The sequence below is a fragment of the Schistocerca americana genome, chromosome 6, assembly GCF_021461395.2.
Source record: "Schistocerca americana isolate TAMUIC-IGC-003095 chromosome 6, iqSchAmer2.1, whole genome shotgun sequence".
Lineage (NCBI taxonomy): Eukaryota > Metazoa > Arthropoda > Insecta > Orthoptera > Acrididae > Schistocerca > Schistocerca americana.
The window spans coordinates 11,617,630-11,638,231 of NC_060124.1; the positions used below are offsets into that span (position 1 = coordinate 11,617,630).

Consider the following 20,602-nt stretch of genomic DNA (forward strand, 5'->3'; position numbering starts at 1 on the left):
GAACCACTCAACGAAACGTCATCGATATGAGCCAGCCAACACCGATATTGGACTGTTTTATGACTGGAAACATATTGCCTGGTGGGACGAGTCTCGTTTAAAATTGTATCGAGCGGATGGACGTGCACGGGTATGGAGACAACCTCATGAATCCACGGACCCTGCATGTCAGTAGGGGACTGTTCAAGCTGGCGAAGGCTCTGTACTGGTGTGGGGTGCGTGTAGTTGGAGTGGTATGGGACTCCTGATAAGTCTACATACGACTGTGACAGGTGAAACGTACGTAAGCATCCTGTCTGATCACCTGCATCCCTTCATGTCCATTGTTCATTCCGACGAATTCGGGAAATTCTAGCAGGACAATGCACCCCACACGTCGCGAATTGCTACAGAGTGGCTCCATGAAGACTCATCCGAGTTGAAACACTTCCACTGGCCAGCAAACTCCCCAGACATGAACGCTATTGAAGGTATCTGTGATGCCTTGCAACGTGCTGTTCAGAGGAGATCTCCACCGCCTCGTATTCTTACGAATTTATTGACAGCCCTGCAGGATTCATGGTGTCAGTTCCCTCCAACACTACCTCAGACATTAGTCCAGTCCATGCCACGCCGTGTTGCGGCACTCCTGCGTGCTCGCGGGGGCCCTACACGGTATTAGGCATATGTACCAGTTCCTTTGGCTCTAGAGACAGAAACAGTATAAACAGTTTATAGCGAAAGGGAATTTTGTAGCATGCCTGACAACTGTTTTCAGTTCGCAGTGTAAACGAACCACTTCGTTCTTCTACATGACGATATTATTTTTCTTTCCCGTTTTTTTTTTTTCCTAACCTGAGTTGCTGGCCTTGGATCTCTACTGTTATTCTTGTGGTGACGGAATGTTTTTTATGTAATTCCTATTTCTTTCCGGGCGACCTTGGGCGTCTTTGTTATACGTGGCTGTTCTAAAACACCTCCGCCAGGTGACAATAATCCAGTTATAATGCACAGTTGCGTCATTTTGTTTAACTTGCGACATAAAGTGCCTCAGGACCTCGCTACCATTGTATGAAGTTTTTGGTCGTTAACAACAATAGTTCAACAGTGTGAAATGATTCGACAGTGTGTATTAAATTCTGGTATTCCGATGATGGGCTATGAACGAAATTCGGAAATAAAAAAGAAAAATATTACGATGAGCGGATTGTTGTTATTAGCGGCCAAAAAGAGGTGAAAAAGACGTGTTTAGTACTCAGTTGTCATTAGTGCGCTGGAGAATGCGTATTGCTCACACAGCGTCATGTATTGTAACAAAATACAAGCACTTATGGAATAAGAAGACAAGGTCTGCCTGAGAGTTCAGAGAGATGAAGCTGTGGGCTGCGGAAGTTTCGCAAGGATACTGAAAATTTTTTGAAGAACCCTTGCAGTCTCCCTCCAAGTTTTATCTTTTGTAACAAAGTCAGTGTTAAGTCACACTAAACTGGCTGACTTTGTGACGGTTTAATCAGTGGTTAGTCTTTGGACTTAAGTAATAGTGTTATGAGAGCAGTTGAACATTTAACAACATTCCCTCTCTTCCTTCATAAAAAAATTACGTTCAGTCAGCATTCGGTAGTTCATCAGCGCGTAAGCGGCAAGAGCTAGTACCGGTACCGGCTTAAAGTTCGCATTACTAATCCTTTCAGTGTCGCATTTCTGCAAATCAGCCAATTTCGGAGCGTACGTTCTGTAAGCTTTTTCTCAACTGACCATAGACTGATTAATTCCGTATATACGTAAGCTTTACAGAACAATGAAAGGCGGAGGTATTTCGGAAATTTAACTTTAACGCACATACGTTACAGGCATAAAGTTTTGCTTATTGCGTCCAACATCTAACGTGTTGCCGACAGCATCTCAGGCACAGCGCCCAGCGCTATTGATTAATGAGGCAGAGGTTTCAATTTTTAGTTTAAGATGAACTTCGGGAGAACACTCGACGAACCGCTCGAAAAGAGACTGAAAAAGTGGTCAGTAGTCAACCTATTTTCACTAAGTAAAAAAGAAGAATTATTTTTTAAGCAGACGTAATACTTAAGGAAAAATCTAAATGCGTTCCAATTACCTGCTGTGGTCTGTGGCACGTGTATGTTGTTCATTGTAATAGAGAAAGGTGTAATCACGTGTGGTCCTGTGAACAATGTACTACGTATTTACAGCACATTAAGTTCAGAAAAACACGGAAACATACCAAACATAGAAAAATTTCATACAAAGGAAGATTATTAAACTTTAGGACTTCATAACGTCTATCACTTAGTGACATTACTGTATTTCATGTTGTAATGCTCAACATTAATTTGGACATCATACTTATGAGTAAAATCTATCGATATTTCTCGTTGAACACATTCAGTGATGAATATTTATGGAATTAACTTCTTGAGGAAAGATTACACATTGCTTGAAGATTAGATTAGATTAGATTAGATTTACTTTCATTCCAATTGATCCGTAGTGAGGAGGTCCTCCAGGATGTGGAACATGTCAGAAAAACAACAATACATGACAAATATTTAAACTAAAACAAATAAGCTAATGTACCATTCCACAGGTCCCAAGTGGAATGATCGTCATTTTTTAATGAACACTAAGAGTCATTTTACAAATACTATTGCACTGAATTTAAAATAAAAAAGTTTTATATTTATTTATAAGGTAAGAAACATGTAATACAACTACTGTAATACTTATTTACAATGAACACATTACTGCACTGAAATGGTGCAGAAGTTAGATTATACTTACACACACACACACACACACACACACACACACACACACACACACAAATTTTCAGTGAACACATTACTGCACTGAAATTGTGCAGAAGTTATGTTGTACTTATATACAAATCAGTTGGTTTTCCTCAGAAATTCATCAATGGAGTGGAAGGAGTTGGCCACCAATAAATCCTTTAGGCTTCTCTTAAACTGAATTTCATTGGTTGTTAAGCTTTTTATGGCTGCTGGCAAGTTATTGAAAATGTGTGTTCCTGAATAATGCACACCTTTTTGTACAAGACTAAGTGACTTTAAATCCTTGTGAAGATTATTCTTATTTCTAGTATTGATTCCATGAATTGAGCTGTTGGTTTGAAAAAGTGATATATTTTTAATGACAAATTTCATTAAGGAATAAATATATTGGGAAGCTGTAGTTAGTATCCCTAGTTCCCTAAACAGGCTTCTGCAGGATGTTCTTGAGTTCACACCACATATAATTCTTACTGCACGTTTTTGTGCCCGGAAAACTTTAGCTTGGCTTGATGAATTACCCCAGAAAATAATCCCATATGACATTATGGAATGAAAGTAAGCATAGTATGCCAGCTTTTTCATTTTTATATCCCCTATGTCTGACAAAATTCGCATTGCAAACAGAGATTTGTTAAGACGCTTCAGCAGTTCTGTGGTGTGCTCCTCCCAGTTGAATTTATTATCAAGCTGTAATCCCAAGAATTTAACACCGTCCACTTCTTCTATCTTCTTGTCATCATATGTTAGACATATACTCTTGGGACACCCCTTACAAGTTCTGAACTGCATGTAGTGTGTTTTTTCAAAGTTTAGTGACAAAGAATTGGCTAGGAACCAGTGATTAATGTCTACAAATATTTTATTGGCTGATCTTTCTAAGACTACACTTGATTTGCTATTTATTGCAATGTTTGTATCATCAGCAAACAAAACAAACTTGGCATCTGGTAATGTTACTGATGAAAGGTCATTGATATACACAAGAAAAAGTAAGGGCCCCAAAATGGAACCTTGTGGGACCCCACATGTAATTAGTTCCCAGTTGGATGATGCCTGATAGCTTGATACATGTCTCTTTCCTAATAACACCCTTTGTTTCCTGCCAGAGATATAAGATTTGAACCATTTTGCAGCATTTCCTGTTACACTATAATATTCTAGTTTACTTAAAAGGATATTGTGATTTACACAGTCAAATGCCTTTGACAGATCACAAAATATACCAGTTGCCTGCAATTTTTTGTCTAATGAATTAAGTACATTTTCACTGTAAGTGTAGATAGCCTTCTCAATATCAGAACCTTTTAGAAATCCAAACTGTGACTTTGACAGTATGTTATTTGAGATAAGATGGTTATAAAGACGACTGTACATTACTTTTTCGAGAATTTTTGAGAATGCTGGCAACAGTGAAATTGGACGGAAATTTGATGCTATTTCTTTATCTCCCTTCTTAAACAGTGGCTTAACTTCAGCATATTTCAGCCATTCGGGAAATATTCCACTGATAAACGACTGGTTACACAGATAGCTTAATATGTTACTTAGCTCAGAATCACATTCTTTAATTAACTTTGTTGATATTTCATCATACCCACTAGATGTTTTTGATTTTAAAGATTTTATGATGGACATTATTTCTGTTGGGGTAGTGAGGGTCAAATTCATATTATGGAAGTTACTTGAAATGTCTGGTCTAAGGTAATCCATAGCAGCATCTACCGAACCTGACAACCCCATCTTTTCAGTAACAGTTATAAAATGTTTGTTAAAAAGTTCTGCAACACTATACACATCTGTCACCAATGCATCATTTACTCTTAATGCTATTTGTTCCTCTTCATGTCTGGTTCTACCGGTCTCCTCCTTCACTATATCCCATATTGTCTTTATTTTGTTATCTGATATGACTATCTTTTCCTTGTAATATATTTGCTTTGACATCCGTATTACAGTCTTTAATATTTTGCAGTATTTCTTATAATGTGCTATAGCGTCAACATTGGAAATGTTTCGGATTGACAGATACAGTTTTCTTTTTGTTTTACAAGATACCCCTATTCCTCGAGTAATCCATGGCTTCTTTGTAGACTTTGCTCTAACCTTGGTAAGTTTTGGGGGAAAGCAGTGTTCAAATAAGGTAAGCACTTTATTAGCAAAAATGTTATATTTTTCATTCATGCCATGAGCACTGTAAACATCAGTCCAGTGAATGTCTCTGAGGAGTGTCCTAAAATAATCAATTTTTGGCTTACTGATTACCCTCTTGAGCTCAGATTTAACAGATTTTATATCCTGTTCAGTATTAACATTTAACAGAAGGAACTGCATGTCATGGTCTGAGAGGCCATTGACTATTGGTTTTGTAATATAATTTTGTTCATTTGACTTTTCTATAAAGATATTATCAATGGCTGTTTGTGAGCAAGTGGTTATCCTAGTGGGGAACTTTACTGTGGGAATTAAGTTGAATGATAGTGTTACTAACTCAAATAGGTTCTTATTGGGAGAGTCTTTAAGGAAATCTACATTGAAATCACCAGCAACCACTATTTCTTTGTTTTTGGTTGTTAAATGGGCCAGTACAGCTTCAAGGTGGTTTACAAACAGATTAAAGTTACCTGCAGGTGCTCGATATACACTTAATATTATGAAAGATTTTTTGTGAAAATCTAATTCTGTTGCACATGCTTCCATATGCTGTTCTAGGCAAAATTTATGAATGTCTATGTTCTTAAATTTATGACAGTTCCTGATGAATGTGGCAACTCCTCCTTTCTCCATTTCTGATCTACAATAGTGAGATGCTAACCTAAACCCTGTAACACTTAAAAGTTCTATACCAGTGGTCACATGATGTTCAGAGAGGCAGATTATGTCAGCTGGGTTTGAAGACTCTAATTCATCTATGCAGATAGTTAATTCATTAATTTTATTTCTCAGTCCTCGAATATTTTGATGCAATAAAGATAGCTGACATTTCACATTGACTGACTTACAATTGGATGGAGTTAAAATATCTGCTGACAGTTGAAAATTCTTAACCAATGGCTGTTTATGTTGATGTAATAAGCTGGAATTATGTTTTTTGATTTCTTTCTCAAACTGAAGGTTTGTCTCAGTTCTAACCTCTCTTAAAATTTGTTTTCTTTCTGTCCTCCCTACCCTAAAAAAGGGTCTTTTCTGAATCCTATAACCACTGGTATTTTACCACTCATGACAGTGCCTCCCCCCTTTAACTTTCCTGCTATTTCCCCAGCCAATTTACCCTTCCCCTTCCTGTTGAGGTGAAGGCCATGCCTAGTATAATCCCACCTACTGACAGAATCAACATGAACCACACCAATGTGTGACCCCGCACCTGACATGAGCAGCCGTTCCAGCTCCAAATTAACTCTCTTGACAGAAGAGTTCAAATGAGGTCGGTCATGGCGCCCAAGAACAGATACAAACTCAACACTGGTATGCCTCGATGCTGATGCAATCTTCGCCAGGTCACACTCTATGCTGTACCCAGGATCTCTGTCAATACTGTTACCTGCCCCACCCACTATAACCACGGTGTCTTCCTTAGTGAAATCTTTGCAAAGTGATCCTAAATCCTCTGTCACCTGCTCCAGACCAGCACTAGGTTTAAAAAAATTGGTGACCTGGTATTCTGATCCTAGTTCATCCTGCAAGAGTTGGCCAACACCTCTTCCATGGGAACTACCTAACAACAACACTTTCTTTCTCTTTACTGATTTCCCTACATTCTTACTTTTCAATTTGCTGCTGAAAGTTTGTTGTGCCCTGTCTACACCTGTAACTGCTTGAGGCTCACCAGCTTCTAACTGAAGCAACAGGTCAAATCTATTTTCCACATTCACCATAAAGCTGTCAGACAAAGTTCTAGGCCTGTTCCTCCTGTTGCCTGTTGCCACTTCCCACCTCTCTTTACCCTTCTCCCTCCTTAACCTGTCAAGATCTCCCCTGGCCTTGTCTAACTCAGCCTGAAGGGCAGCAATTTTCCCCTCCTGTTCCAGTATCTTCCTATCTCTACTACAAATCCTACAAAACCACTGATGAGTCTCATTTACTTCCCCTATTCCCACGCCACTACAGTCACCCACATGGAAAAAACTACAGCACCCATCACACCAAAGCCCCGACCTAACAATTCTACGGCAAGTCAAGCACTTTTCACTCATGATAAACGTAATAATTTATTAAGAATAAGTCAGTTAAATTACAGATAAACACGAAAATATGGTTACACAAATTTGGCCTATACGCAACTGTGTGTAAACAAAAACAAAAGTGCAAAGTTTCTGAAACAACAAGTTAAACTTTACGCTACTTTCCGGAAATGCTAGTTAAATAATGAAGAGGTACGCTAAGTTAAATTGCTGGAGAGAGCAAGGAACAACTAAACGAAATTCTATAGATTTGCTGCAGCAGAACGTAAACAGAAAATACGACTGTACGGTCTTTTCGCGTTTTCTGCTATATTACGTAATGAGAAATGAAACCTTTAATGGTACACTTAAACGGCACACTAATACACTTATTTACCACGTAATCAGTACTAATCTATGTGTTTTATAATCTAAAATAACTTATCTTTACGAGAACACCAAACCTCGCGCTAGTCGCTTGGCTGCTTGGCTGCATCATATTCAAGAGCTGTCTATCTTTATTAAATGATATTGCAGATTCAGTGTTCATACCATCCCAATCAGAATCAAATCGTGTGACTGACCGGTATAAATTCATGTTATAAACAATGGGAACCATGATGTAGCACTTCGCGAATAAAAAGCAAGTGACAACTGGAACCACCAACGTAGCGGATGTAATTTGGTAGTTTATGGTTCCTTACACGTGGACTGAAATTCAACTGCACATGCAAATTCGTTATGTTAATGTTTTTTCGGACTTATTATAATATACGTAGCTGCCAACACCAGCATTGCCCTGGTATCCATTTTTCCAATTTTCTATAAGGATCGAAAACAAAATATGAACTGTGTTTGTTGCGTAATATAAAAAAAATTGAATTTATGAAACAGACGTACAAAGAATTATGCACACTGTACAAATCTGTAAGCACAATGCCCACATTAAGAAACATAGTATCTGCACGCTGGACGGAACTGCTTCATGTGGCTACGCCTCTGTGGCAACGCCTCTTCACACCTCTACAGAGGCTGCTGTTTTCGCCTGCAGCTGTTTCCGCTTCGCAGTTAAAAAGCTGTCAGGGGTGCTTCCAGGTGTCAAGGATTTCCTTAAGTTGACACGACTATAGGATCGTCTTAGTAGTAAAGGGTATGTGTATCAATACTTCGCGGGCCGAAGTGGCCGTGCGGTTAAAGGCGCTGCAGTCTGGAACCGCGAGACCGCTACGGTCGCAGGTTCGAATCCTGCCTAGGGCATGGATGTTTGTGATGTCCTTAGGTTAGTTGGGTTTAACTAGTTCTAAGTTCTAGGGGACTAATGAACTCAGCAGTTGAGTCCCATAGTGCTCAGAGCCATTTGAACCATCAATACTTCACACATGATGCGACGTTTTTTCATGCATCTCAATGATTTTGATGTCATATGTGCCGTACAATGACATATTTGGGTAGGTACATTCAGCAGCAAACGTGGAAACTTTCTGCCAAATATGTTGCAATGTGAGTTAGTAGCAAAGAGGCAATAAATTTAAATGTCATTCATGATGCAGTAGTTTTTCACGCATCTCAGTGTTTCTGACCTCAAGCTCGTGAACTCTGAGTGCCATCGTGATACAATTTTGTAAGAGCGTTTGGCGCCATATGTGGATACTGTCAGCGAAATGTATTGCGAATAGAGTTAGTAGTGCAGAAGTAACAGATTTAAACGTCATGCATCATGGGACATGTTTTCATGCGTCTCATTGTTTGTGTCGAAATATCTCCTGAACTATGCCCCAGCAATTGTTGCCTGACACCAAGGGATATGCGTACCAAGTTTAGTTGACATCGAGCCAGTGGTTTGGGAGGAGATGCGGAACATACATATGCACACCTTCACACACGTACACATCCATTTTTATAATATGTATGGATATAGTGAGTATCGTAGTTATGGTACACAAGCATCCGAATTTATTATGTTCGGTTATTACTCGTACACAGAGTATCTGGATTTTGTGTCACCAGTAGACGTAACTTTCTATGGACTTACGAAGTGGTACATCGTATTCCGTGATTCCCATCATTTATGAGATCAATGTATACCATTACAATATAACAAACTGATTATTCTTGAGAATGATATAAACTGCAGTAGCATTTAATGTCAAAAACAGTGCTAAGAACAACTTGACATCCTTTAAACATTGTAGATGGCATGCATGCTATGTTCTTTTTAATTGAACCAGAACGCATTTTGCTATGGACGGAAGTGCCACGTCTGAAAGAGGTTCATTGATTCTTAGTAAACCTGGGTAAGATGTGTTTCTGATAACCCGCCACGCCAGCGAAATGGAGACAGACTTGGAGAGTGGCGACGTTACTATTTGTGTGATAGTTCTGCTTTTGGCTGCTGCAGCTACGCAGGTTCCCGGAAACACATCACAAGGGAATGGCCGTTGGCTCACTAGAAGAATTAAATTCCCAGCCCGGCGAGTGGATCGGCGGTTCGAGTCTCTTCTACGAAGCTTGCGCTACGGCGATTCACAAATGCAGCTGTTGCTTCCGTTTTCTGGAACCCGGCTTTGAATTGGATCTTTGTTTGAATATTTTGCTATTGTCTGGTTTTGTTCATTGGTACTGATTTGAGCTCGTGTTACTTGCATTCATAACGTTCGCTCTCTGGTGTGTTTCTGTTAGTTTCGATTTTGGTATCTATATGCTACGTTGTTCGCGGACGACCTACCATCTAGGTTGTGACATTCTACGACACATAAGTTTACATCCTTTTCAGTCACGAAAAGGAGATTTGTACGACAGCTGCTGCACACGGTACAGTAACGACGAGCAGCGTCAACTTGAAAATTGTACCTGATTTTCTTCTGAATTTTTCATAATTTTAAGTGATAACTAGCAAGTAGTCATAGGAGTAAAAGTATTTCATGTGTGGTTTACGAACATGTTCTGCAATGAATATTTATAAAGAGGGTTTCTCAAAAGTTCAGACTCTTCGCTAAACATGTTAAATCACGATTGATCAGAAAACGCACTTTAATTGGGCGGGTTGGTAGGGTAACCTGGACACTATCCATTGCGCTGTACTACACAGTGCAGTGTTTGGCTAGTCGCTCCGTGCGATTGGTACCTCTAGGGCATATGTGACTATCGCACGTGAGTTTGTCCATAGCTATATACATATCGCAAAAGCGTTGGTTGGAGCGCTTTGGTACTCGGCGTAGGATAATAAGCTCGAAAGAAAATAGATGGCAACATTTCATCGCCTTACTTTTGAGGGTAGGCGCTAATAGAGCACTCTTACAGTGTACAGCACCAGTGGGCTCACATCTCTAACATCTAGCAGCAGTGAGTGCCGGACACGAATTTTCATTCTGTTTCTATTTTTTTATTCATGTTTTCCACCATATCACGAAACGAAAAAGCGCTGCCACTCTGAAAGGAAGTGCTGCACCCGCACTAGCTATGTCAGTGTTTAACCCTTCGAAGCCCAGGGATTTAGAAGCGAAACCACCCTTGCACACTTTTTAAAATAGGCTCCTGGACAGTCTCGAGATCTGACCACCAACAGTCTCCGATATTTGGTACCTTTTACCTTTCGCCTGAGAAACTGCATTGGAGCAGTTTCCACATTCTTACCTTATTTCACTTGTGAATGCACAATGATGTGCAGTTTGCGGCATTGCTCGTATTTCATCAGTGTTCTTGTTTTTTTTTTTTTGTTTTTTTTTGTCGTTATAAGGAACGTCAGTGAATATCTAATTTTTATCGTAACCAATTAAGCATCAATATCACAGTCGTTTTTTAAACAAAAAGAAATGTTTTACATTGTTGTGCAGTAGCACTGGTCGTAGACATTCAGGTATTCTGCCAGTGTTTCAGAATGTAGCCCATCAGTTTCCTTCTTATGTTGCTGTGCTTGCAGAATGTGAATTGCAAGATGGCATTGTGTATCTTTACAACAGTATGTATCACATCTAGGAAAACAGGGATAAACAAATCCAAGCTAGGGATTTGACCAGTGAGCAACTGACTTATGATTCGAGGACGTTCCTAGTGATGTATAATGAGCTGTTTTTTTGCTTTAGTGAGGCAATGATAGCAGGGACGAAAATATTTTTGCCTATTCAAAAAAAAAAAAAAAAAAAAAAGTGAAATCGAATCACATGTCACAAAAACTACCTCCCAGGTTTTTCTTTGGTTTCTTGTAAAACATGTAGTTTTGCAGACAAATCCATATGCTGCGCAGATTTCTGTATTGTATAAAACTGACTGCCACTTTCGACCGGCAATAATATCTAGCCTTGTAGTATCAGCAGCTTGAACTTCAAAGAAGAAAAGAGTCAATGAGAACAACGAATTCAACTTTATATACTACAGAAAGAAGGTATGATCAGGTTACTTATTTGTCACTGAAGAAGGCTTTCGGAAGATACGCGCACTGTAACACAGCTGCAGAATCTCTCTATAAGAAAGTCTTGTGCGAGATTCTAGCCTGAGCACGAAACCAACAATAATTGTTTGCAATTATAACATAAAAATAATTATATATTATTATATTATATAATTATATATTATTATTCGTGAAAAGAACCGAATATTTGGAAATACGGCATAGGACGTGGTATATGGTATCTCATGTAGTTACTCAACGGTCTGACAGACAACCGCTGCCCAAGTTGTATGTAAGATCCACGCACTTTTCAGATAACTGTTACCAATGGATGCTAGGAAATGAAATGTGGAAAAACAGTAGGTGAATATGAGATTCCCATTGAACTCAAAGGAAAGCAGGAAATAATGCATTTGTGCAGTAACGTTTATGGGAAACATAAGGAGACAGATTGACTTCACAAAAACAATGATGTTGACAGTACCTACGGAGGAAAACTAACGCCATGAAATATTTGGAACGTTGTACAATAAGTCTGAAGACTCATTCAGTAAAAAGTCTGCTAAGAATGAATAGACTTTTACAGTTTAAAGATGAAAGTGAATTGTATGAAGAACACTTCGGCTTCGCAAAAGACAAGCGATTGAACTGATACGATAAATTGGGGAAAGATACCTAGAAATAGGTGGGGAAGTTTGAACAGATTTTTTGATTCAGAAAAAGGCATTGGTGAATTCGGTAAACCAAAATTTTAGATATCCAGAACCAGATTGAAGTTAGGTAGAAATAAATTTCGACTAATAAGCAATCTGTACACGACACAAGTAAAAGGAAGTATAGGAAGTGAGATGACACAAGGAATTAAAATTGCCAGACAGGTTACAGATGGTTATTATCTTTCAGCCAACTAACTCCGTCCCAACAAGGCTCGGAAGGCACAGCGGACCGACCGAACGCCATGTTATTCTCGGGCCACAGGCGTCACCCGATGCAGATGTGAAAGGACGTATGGTCAGCACACCGCTCTCCCGAGCATCGTCAATTTTCGTAACCGAAGCAGCTACTTCTCAACCAAAAAGCTCCTCAACTATCCTCACCAGGGATGAGTGCACCCACCTTGCCGAGAGCGCTCTACAAAACCAGACGGTGACCCATGTAAGTGCTAGCCAATCTCGACAGCGCTCAACTTTGGTGATCTGACGGGAAACGGTGTTACCGCTGTGGAAAGGCCATTGGCTGTAATCTTTCAGCTACTCTGTTTAACATCTGTTTAGATGATTTGATTATAAAACGGATTCCAAGAAAAAGTGATCTGATAATAAGGGGAAGCGTAATCAAAAGTATTAGATTTGCTGATGACGTGGTATTACAAGAGTGATGAAGCAATTAACAACATGTTAAAAGACTTCAACAATAACTGTGAGGAATACAGAATGAAAATCAATGCGGAAAAAAAGTAATACAACGGTTTTCTCTAGGCAAGAAAGGAAGGTAAAAGTGGAAATTTGTGATGAGTTAATGGAAAAAGCCGGTAAGTTCAGGTAATAAAGAAATAAAAAAAAGTGAGCTATTACGCAAGCGATATTTGATGGAAGGAGGAGTAATTCTGTCGTCCATTAAATAAACGATTCAAGAGAAGACTAGGGACGTGTTTTGTAGCGTATACTGGTCTATATGAAGCCAAATCATGGGTACTACGAAGGAGAGAGGAGCAATGCTTAGATGTTTTGGAATGTGGATTTGAAGAAGAATGAAAGATATGAAGTAGGCAGATAAAATAAGAATGGGATTGTGTAGTGTAGGACGAGTAAGAAAAGATAAATACAGGAAATAGTTGATGAGAGGAAAAGAAATTGTCTACGAAGCTGGGTGAGTTGAGTTTGCAAGACAGTATTTTTATCAAGGAAGATCGCCAAATGGCGGTATGTATTTGAGATGTTATTTTATTTTATTTTGACTATCAATTTCGGCATTTCAGTATGCCACCTACAGACTCCATATGCATTTCATGTACAGACATTCAGATATACCGATAGTGACATAGTGATGCCAACAGTGTGTGGATGCCACGAATTCGTTATTTGCGTGCTTCGTTCGAAGACTTGACAAGATTGATAGTTGCAGGCAAGTCTTCGAAGCAAGCACTCGAGTAACGATTTCACTTTATCCACACACTGATGGCACCACTATGTCACTATCGGTATACCTGAACGTCTGAACATGAAGTGCATATGGGGCCTGAAGATGACATACTAAAATGTCGAAAATGGCAGTCAAAACAAAGAAAATAACATCTCAAATACGTACGGCTATTTGGCGATCTTCTTTGATAAATATTTGACCAGCCGCTGTCCCTAGTAGACAATGTATCAACAGACTTTGCATAATAAAAGATGGACTAGAAGGAATATCGAGTGGGAAAATGGGCAGAGGAAGATGAAGAGAGGAGCTAATTGACAACACTAAGACACACTGAAGTGCCAAAGAAACTGGTATAGGCATGCGTATTCAAATACAGAGATATGCAAACAGGCAGAATACGGCGCTGCGACCGGCAACGCTTCCATAAGACAAGTGTCTGGCGCAGTTATTAGATCGGTTACCGCTGCTACAATGGCAGGTTATCAAGATTTAAGTGAGTTTGAACGTGGTGTTGTAGTCGGCGCACGAGCGATGGGGCACATCATCTCCTGGGTAGCGATGATGTGGGGATTTTCCCGAACGGCCATATCACGAGGGTATCGTAAATATCAGGAATCCGGTGAAACATCAAATCTCCGACACCGCTGTGGCCGGAAAAAGATCCGGCTAGAACGGGACCAACGAGGACTGAAGAGAATCGTTCAATGTGACGGAAGTGCAACCTTCCGCAAATTACTGCAGATTTAAATGCTGGGCCATCAACAAGTGTCAGCGTGCGAACCATTCAACGAAACGTCATCGATATGGGCTTTCGTAGCCGAAGGCCCACTCGTGTACACTTGATGACTGCACGACACAACGCTGTATGCCTCGCCTGCGTCCGTCAACACAGACATTGGATGGCTGGAAACATGTTTCCTGGTCGGACGAGTCTCGTTTCAAATTGTATCTAGGCGGATGGATGTGTACGGTTCAAATGGCTCTGAACGCTATGGGACTTAACTGCTGAGGTCATCAGTCCCCTAGACTTAGAACTACTTAAACCTAACTAACCTAAGGACATCACACACACCCAAGCCCGAGGCAGGATTCGAACCTGCGACCGTAGCGGTCGCGCGGTTCCAGACTGTAGCGCCTAGAACCGCTCGGCCATCGCGGCCGGCGACGTGTACGGGTATGGTGATGGTGATTACCTCCTGAATCCATGGACTCTGCATGTCAACAGGGGACTGTTCAAACTGGTGGAGGTTCTGTAATGGTGTGGGTGCGTGTGCAGTTGGAGTGACATTGACCCCCGATACAACTCTGACAGGTGGCACGCACGTAAACATCCTGTCCGATCGCCTGCATCCATTCATGTCCATTGTGCATTCCGACGGACTTGGGCAATTTCAGCAGTACAATGCGACACCCCACACGAACAGAATTGCTACAGAGTGGCCCTAGCAACACTCTTCTGAGTTAAAACACTTCCGCTGGTCACCATTCTTCCCAGACATGAACATTGTCGAGTATATTTGGTATGCCTTGCAACGTGCTGTTCAGAAGAAATCTCCACCCCATCGTAGTCTTATGGATTTGTGGAGAGCTCTGCAGGATTCATGGTGTCATTTCCTTCCAGCACTACTTGAGACATTGGTCGAGTGCATGTCACGTCGTGTTGTGGTACTTCTGGGTGCTCGCGGGGCCTCCCACGATATTAGACAGGTGTGCCCGTTTCTTTGGATCTTCGGTGTAAAGGCATCATACGGAGCAACCAAAAGAATGGCGAAAAACTGGGTTGGCTGGAGAACGCTGTACTTGCAGTGATGGACGAGCCTCATGGACAGAAGACATCAGTTTTGATTAGGAAACCTGCATTTTTTTTCCTCACGGATTCCTGCTCACCGTGTTGTTCTTGAAGGATCCGTGGAAGCGGTGCCGCGGGAAGAGCAGCTGGCCGGGTCCGAGCATGCGGCCCTTGACCCAGGTGCCCATGAAGCGCGTGCCGGACTCTAGGAAGACGTAGGTGCCGAGCCCGTGGCGCAGCCCGCGGTACCACGTGCCCTCGTACTCGTCGCCGTTCGGGTAGCAGTACGTGCCGTAGCCGTGGCGCGCGTCGTACCGCCAGTCGCCTGTCGCAGACCACGCACTGGCCACACGGCGAGCCCGACAACACACACAGCAGCAGGTGACATTGTAAACAATCTCTTACAAGCTTATTATTATTAAGGGGATAACTCGTTAAATACTGAAAAGGCAGATTTTGTTGGTTTTGGTTCATTGAGACATAGATGCAGCGACTGGAAAGAAAATGGGATGCTGTCATTGCCTTCTACTTGTAGAGGGTGCCATGAATTCTGCATTCCTTTCTAATAGAGGACGATTCCAGGAGCTGTCACGTTTATGAAATAAACGTGATTGATCTGGAATGATGCTGAAACAATTGGTGATTGTTGTTGTAAACTTTGATTAACAATTCCACAATAATATTAAGACTGACAGCTCGGAGTCTGAACTTTCAAATGATAACAAAAAACAAGACAAAGAAACAAGGTAAGCATGATTACATTTTTAGTATTGTATCCTGTTGTATTTTGTGTACCACTAAGGCTTTCATTGAGGTATTACAGGGAATGTTTGTCCATGAAAGGTGGCTTTATAATGCTTTCCACTGCAGTGAGAAAAGTGTCCAGAATTTACAAAGACATTGTTTGACTCTGTTACTTGAGTATATGCACATCCACCCACTTCCACATTTGGCGGTGCAAGAAATCTTTTATCTCAGACAGTTGTGAGTTTTTCATTTTGAGATACAGCATATTACACAGATGAAGGTGTGTTTTATTTTTTTTTCTCATGATGGCCAAAGGTCCTAATGAAGTGTATACTTTTCTATACCATTACATTGAGGATTTCGTCCCCAAAACACAAAACATAAGAGAACTCTGCTTGTTCGGCAATGCAATGTAGGCCAAATTCGCAGTCATTCCGTTATAATAATGTTATTGACCTTGACAGTGGCAAATATGACGAAATTTACGACTAATTCTCCATTTGAGGGTACTCTTATCTACCACCTGAATGCGACTCTGATGTCGTGAAATGAAAGTTGCGAATCTGTGACCGAGTGCTTAACGTATGTCACTTATCATCGATTCCAAAAGCCTTGACCGCTTTAAAGTTAATGCAGCGAAAACAAAGGAAACAGCCGATTTTAAACTCATGATGGATACCTTTATGCGAAAAGATTGTCACATCAGATGAAAGAATGGGAAAAGGTACTAGAGAAGGACAAAGTATTATTTGCGTCCTAATAGTTTCTTAAGTGGGATTATATAGGCAAGTTATTCCTAGGCCCTACAGCAGAAGACATCGAGTCCACACATACATTAGTGAAGACCAGAACATATTCCCCTACAAGGTCACTGGGCTTCCTCATCCAGAAGCACGTGATGGGAAAGTCGCATAAACTAGAAAAAGGAAGTTCTTACTCGTAAATTATTGTAGTATATTATAGACTCACGGTATGAAGACTTTCATTAGCTGGAGACCTGGCCTAATGCAGAAGTGGATGAACTCGAGTGAAAAGTGTCTAGAATCAGTCATCTTTTTAAAAATGTTTTGTAGTAATTTTTCTATAAACTTAGGGAAATTTCCTGAATACTTAAGAGCTATAAAGTTAATATTAAACATATTCGGTGGTTTACGTTCATAAACACTGAAAAACAGCAAGCTATTTGGTTGTCATTTAAATGTACTTCATAACGCGAATATGTATGGTAATAATGCAATTTCTGAAACTTTGTGGCAAATTATAACTGTGTGAGGGACCGAGACTCGAACTCGAAACCCTTGCCTTTTGCGTGCAAGTGCTCTACCAACTGAGCTGCATTTTTTTTTGTTGATCGCCCGCATCTCGTGGTCGTGCGGTAGCGTTCTCGCTTCCCACGCCCGGGTTCCCGGGTTCGATTCCCGGCGGGGTCAGGGATTTTCTCTGCCTCGTGATGGCTGGGTGTTGTGTGGTGTCCTTAGGTTAGTTAGGTTTAAGTAGTTCTAAGTTCTAGGGGACTGATGACCGTAGATGTTAAGTCCCATAGTGCTCAGAGCCATTTTTTTTGTTGATCTCATTTTTGTTCGTAATTGATCGTTGTATTTGCTCGGGGCGGACGTCCTATGACACTTGTTCAAGTTCATCGTTGATCTGTTAACTAAATTTTTTTATTACAGAGGCAGCTAATCCTCTGACTGGACACACTGAACTACTGTGCCGGCACTCAGGCACGACTCACAACCCATCCTCACAGATACTTCGGCCAGTATCTCGTCTCCTACCTTCCAAACTCCACAGAAGTTCAGTCGGTAGAACGCTTTTCCGAGAAAGACAAAGATCCCGAGTTGGAGTCTCGGTCCGACACACAGTTTTAATCTGCCAGTAAGTTTCTCATTAGCACACAATCCGCTGAAAAGTGAAAATTTCGTTTTAAATACATTTTTTTATTTAACAGGACACTCAGGAAAGACAAATTTTCTTAAAATTATTTTTATTGTGCTTGGAAAAAAAATATGTTTCCTCTCTTATTGCTATAAATGGAGACATCGATAAGCTAAAAATCACCATGTTTTTCAGAGAAGATAATTCCACAATTTAGAAAACGAATTGTTTCACACGGCAGAAAGAAATTCGCCATTAAATTATCAAAGAAATGTTGTGAATTTTTTTTCTTTTTTCCTGAATAATTTATTAATCACGAATTGTCCTCTTTTAGAAATAAGCGATTCAGTTATTGACTCACCCAGATTAGACATAGTGTCCAAGTAGAACTTTTAGCCTCAAGACTGTCAGCGCCTCTCCCGGCATGTTGAATTGTAGTTTGACGACATACTACATAACGTATTCAAATCGTCTGATGATAACTTGCTATAACTGCTTTGATGGAGCTCTCCAAGCCAGTCTATCTGTGCCAGCTTCATTTCTGCATAGCTGCTACAACATGCACAGCTTTGAGTCTGCTCACTGTATTCATATCTGGGTATCGCTCTACAATTTACACTTCCTTCCATTACAAAACTGATGATTCCTAACGATGTGTCCCATGCACCAATTTCTTGTTTTAGTCAGGTTGTGCCACAAATTTATTTTTTCGCCAGTTCGATTCAGTACCTTCTCATTAGTTATTTCATCATCTTCTTCATCTTTCTTGATTTTTGCCATTTATCTGCATCATCGCCATTGTTATATGGGTTTTAGTAATGAATGTGACTGCTGGTGGCCGGATGCACACTCTGACGCCACCATTTCCCGCGGGACGGAATTTGTATACCCCATGTGTCTGCGTCTAGACTAAACTTCATTTTTAGTTACGAGGAGGTTTTCTAAATGCTTGTGTAGCGCGTATCTGAGGCGGGACGTACGAACGAGTCCGATATTTTCCTAATTGGACGTGGGAAACAGCCTAAAAGCCACATGCAGGTGTGCGGACATTTGCCACGCCGGACATTTGCCACGATTTTACCTGCTCCGAAGGGTTGGGTCCCTTGTCTCCCCCTCCTCCTCCTCCTCCTCCTCCTCCTACTCACCCGCCACCCGACCCGCAGTAAAGGTACTTACTGAGCTTTTCCGTTGGTTTTCTTAACATAGAACCAGACTCTCTTTGGATTTTCCGCCACATGTCTAGAGAGAGTTTCGTTGTGCAACCTATTAAATCCATCTCGCATTGAAATCCGCACCAGATATCGAGCCTCGGTAAAACTTCGCCAATCTTGGAGATTTTGCGTTCGTCTAAATTATACTTGCCTTTTTCGATGCTCCTGTAGCAGCTTTCTGTCGTGTTTTGTGTACCAAGGGGGATCAGTTCCGTCTCTTATTAATTTATTTGGTATGAATCTCTCGAGTGCTGTTGATTCTATTTCTTTGAACTTAAGCTACACATGGTCTTCACTTACATAGTTTGGAAGGATTGAAGACTGTTTCTTAGAAAGACATCAACCAAACTTTTAGTTGCTTTTATAAATAGATATATTTCACGTTTAGTTTTGGTGAATTTCTTTGTTACGGAATCGAGCTTCGCTGCGACTGCAATCCCTGTATCCGTCGTGATGCTCAGGGTTATTTGTGGCTAAGAGGTCAAGTGTGTTTTCGTAACCATTTACAATTTGAATGGCCTCGTGAACTTATTGTTCAAAATTTAAAAAAAAAGCATTTAGAAAATTACGGAAGTTGTTTTCTGTCTACAATAGGGTCTGAAAATGTATTTTTGTCAACATAGGCAAAGTAGATCGAAGTCACTGCCAACTATAACTCTATGAGTAGGGTACCTACTTGTGATGAGACTCAAGTTTTCTTTGAACTGTTCAGCAACTGTTTCATCTGAAACGGGGGGTCCGTAAGAGGAGCCAGTTATTAATTTATTCCGGTTGTCGAATATAACCTCTGCCCGTACTAAGTCACAGGAACTATCTGCTACAATGTCGCTTATGAGGTGGAACACACATTACATTATTTTTCCTAAGTTGTGCTTCTTGTTTCTGCAGATCATTAGAATTACGGCTTTTCCCTCCAAAACCTAGGATGCTTTCTCTGTGATCCTGTAAATACCAGAGCTAAACAATGTAGAACAACAACATACGTTACTAGCATAGCGTTCTGTATTACTTCATTTCCTTACTTCCAACATTTTAAAATTGTACGTTGACTTTAGGTGACATGTCAATCATAGATGTTCTTATCCCTAATTAGTGAACGTATTATCAGTCATCTTTTGGACATTGTCCCGTTGTTGTTGTTGTGGTCTTCAGTCCTGAGACTGGTTTGATGCAGCTCTCCATGCTACTCTATCCTGTGCAAGCTTATTAATCTCCAAGTACGTACTGCAGCCTACATCCTTCTGAATCTGCTTAGTGTATTCATCTCTTGTTCTCCCTCTACGATTTTTACCCTCCACGCTGCCCTCCAACACTAAATTGGTGATCCCTCGATGTCTCAGAACGTGTCCTACCAACCGATCCCCTCTTCTAGTCAAGTTGTGCTACAAGCTCCTCTTCTCCCCAATTCTATTCAGTACCTCCTCATTAGTTATGTGATCTACCCATCTAATCTTCAGCATTCTTCTGTAACACCACATTTCGAAAGCTTCTATTCTCTTCTTGTCTGA

The 20,602-nt window shown here is 40.6% G+C and overlaps 1 protein-coding gene across 1 annotated transcript in view; it reads right to left on the minus strand.

Annotated features, from left to right (window-relative positions):
- The window catches only part of LOC124619674 (radial spoke head 1 homolog), a 139,073-nt gene that overhangs the window by 56,224 nt on the left and 62,247 nt on the right, over positions 1-20,602 (minus strand). The window contains exon 4 of the mRNA XM_047146216.1: positions 15,357-15,585. Coding sequence (XP_047002172.1) covers positions 15,357-15,585 — 229 coding nt within the window. The remainder of the gene's footprint in view (positions 1-15,356; positions 15,586-20,602) is intronic.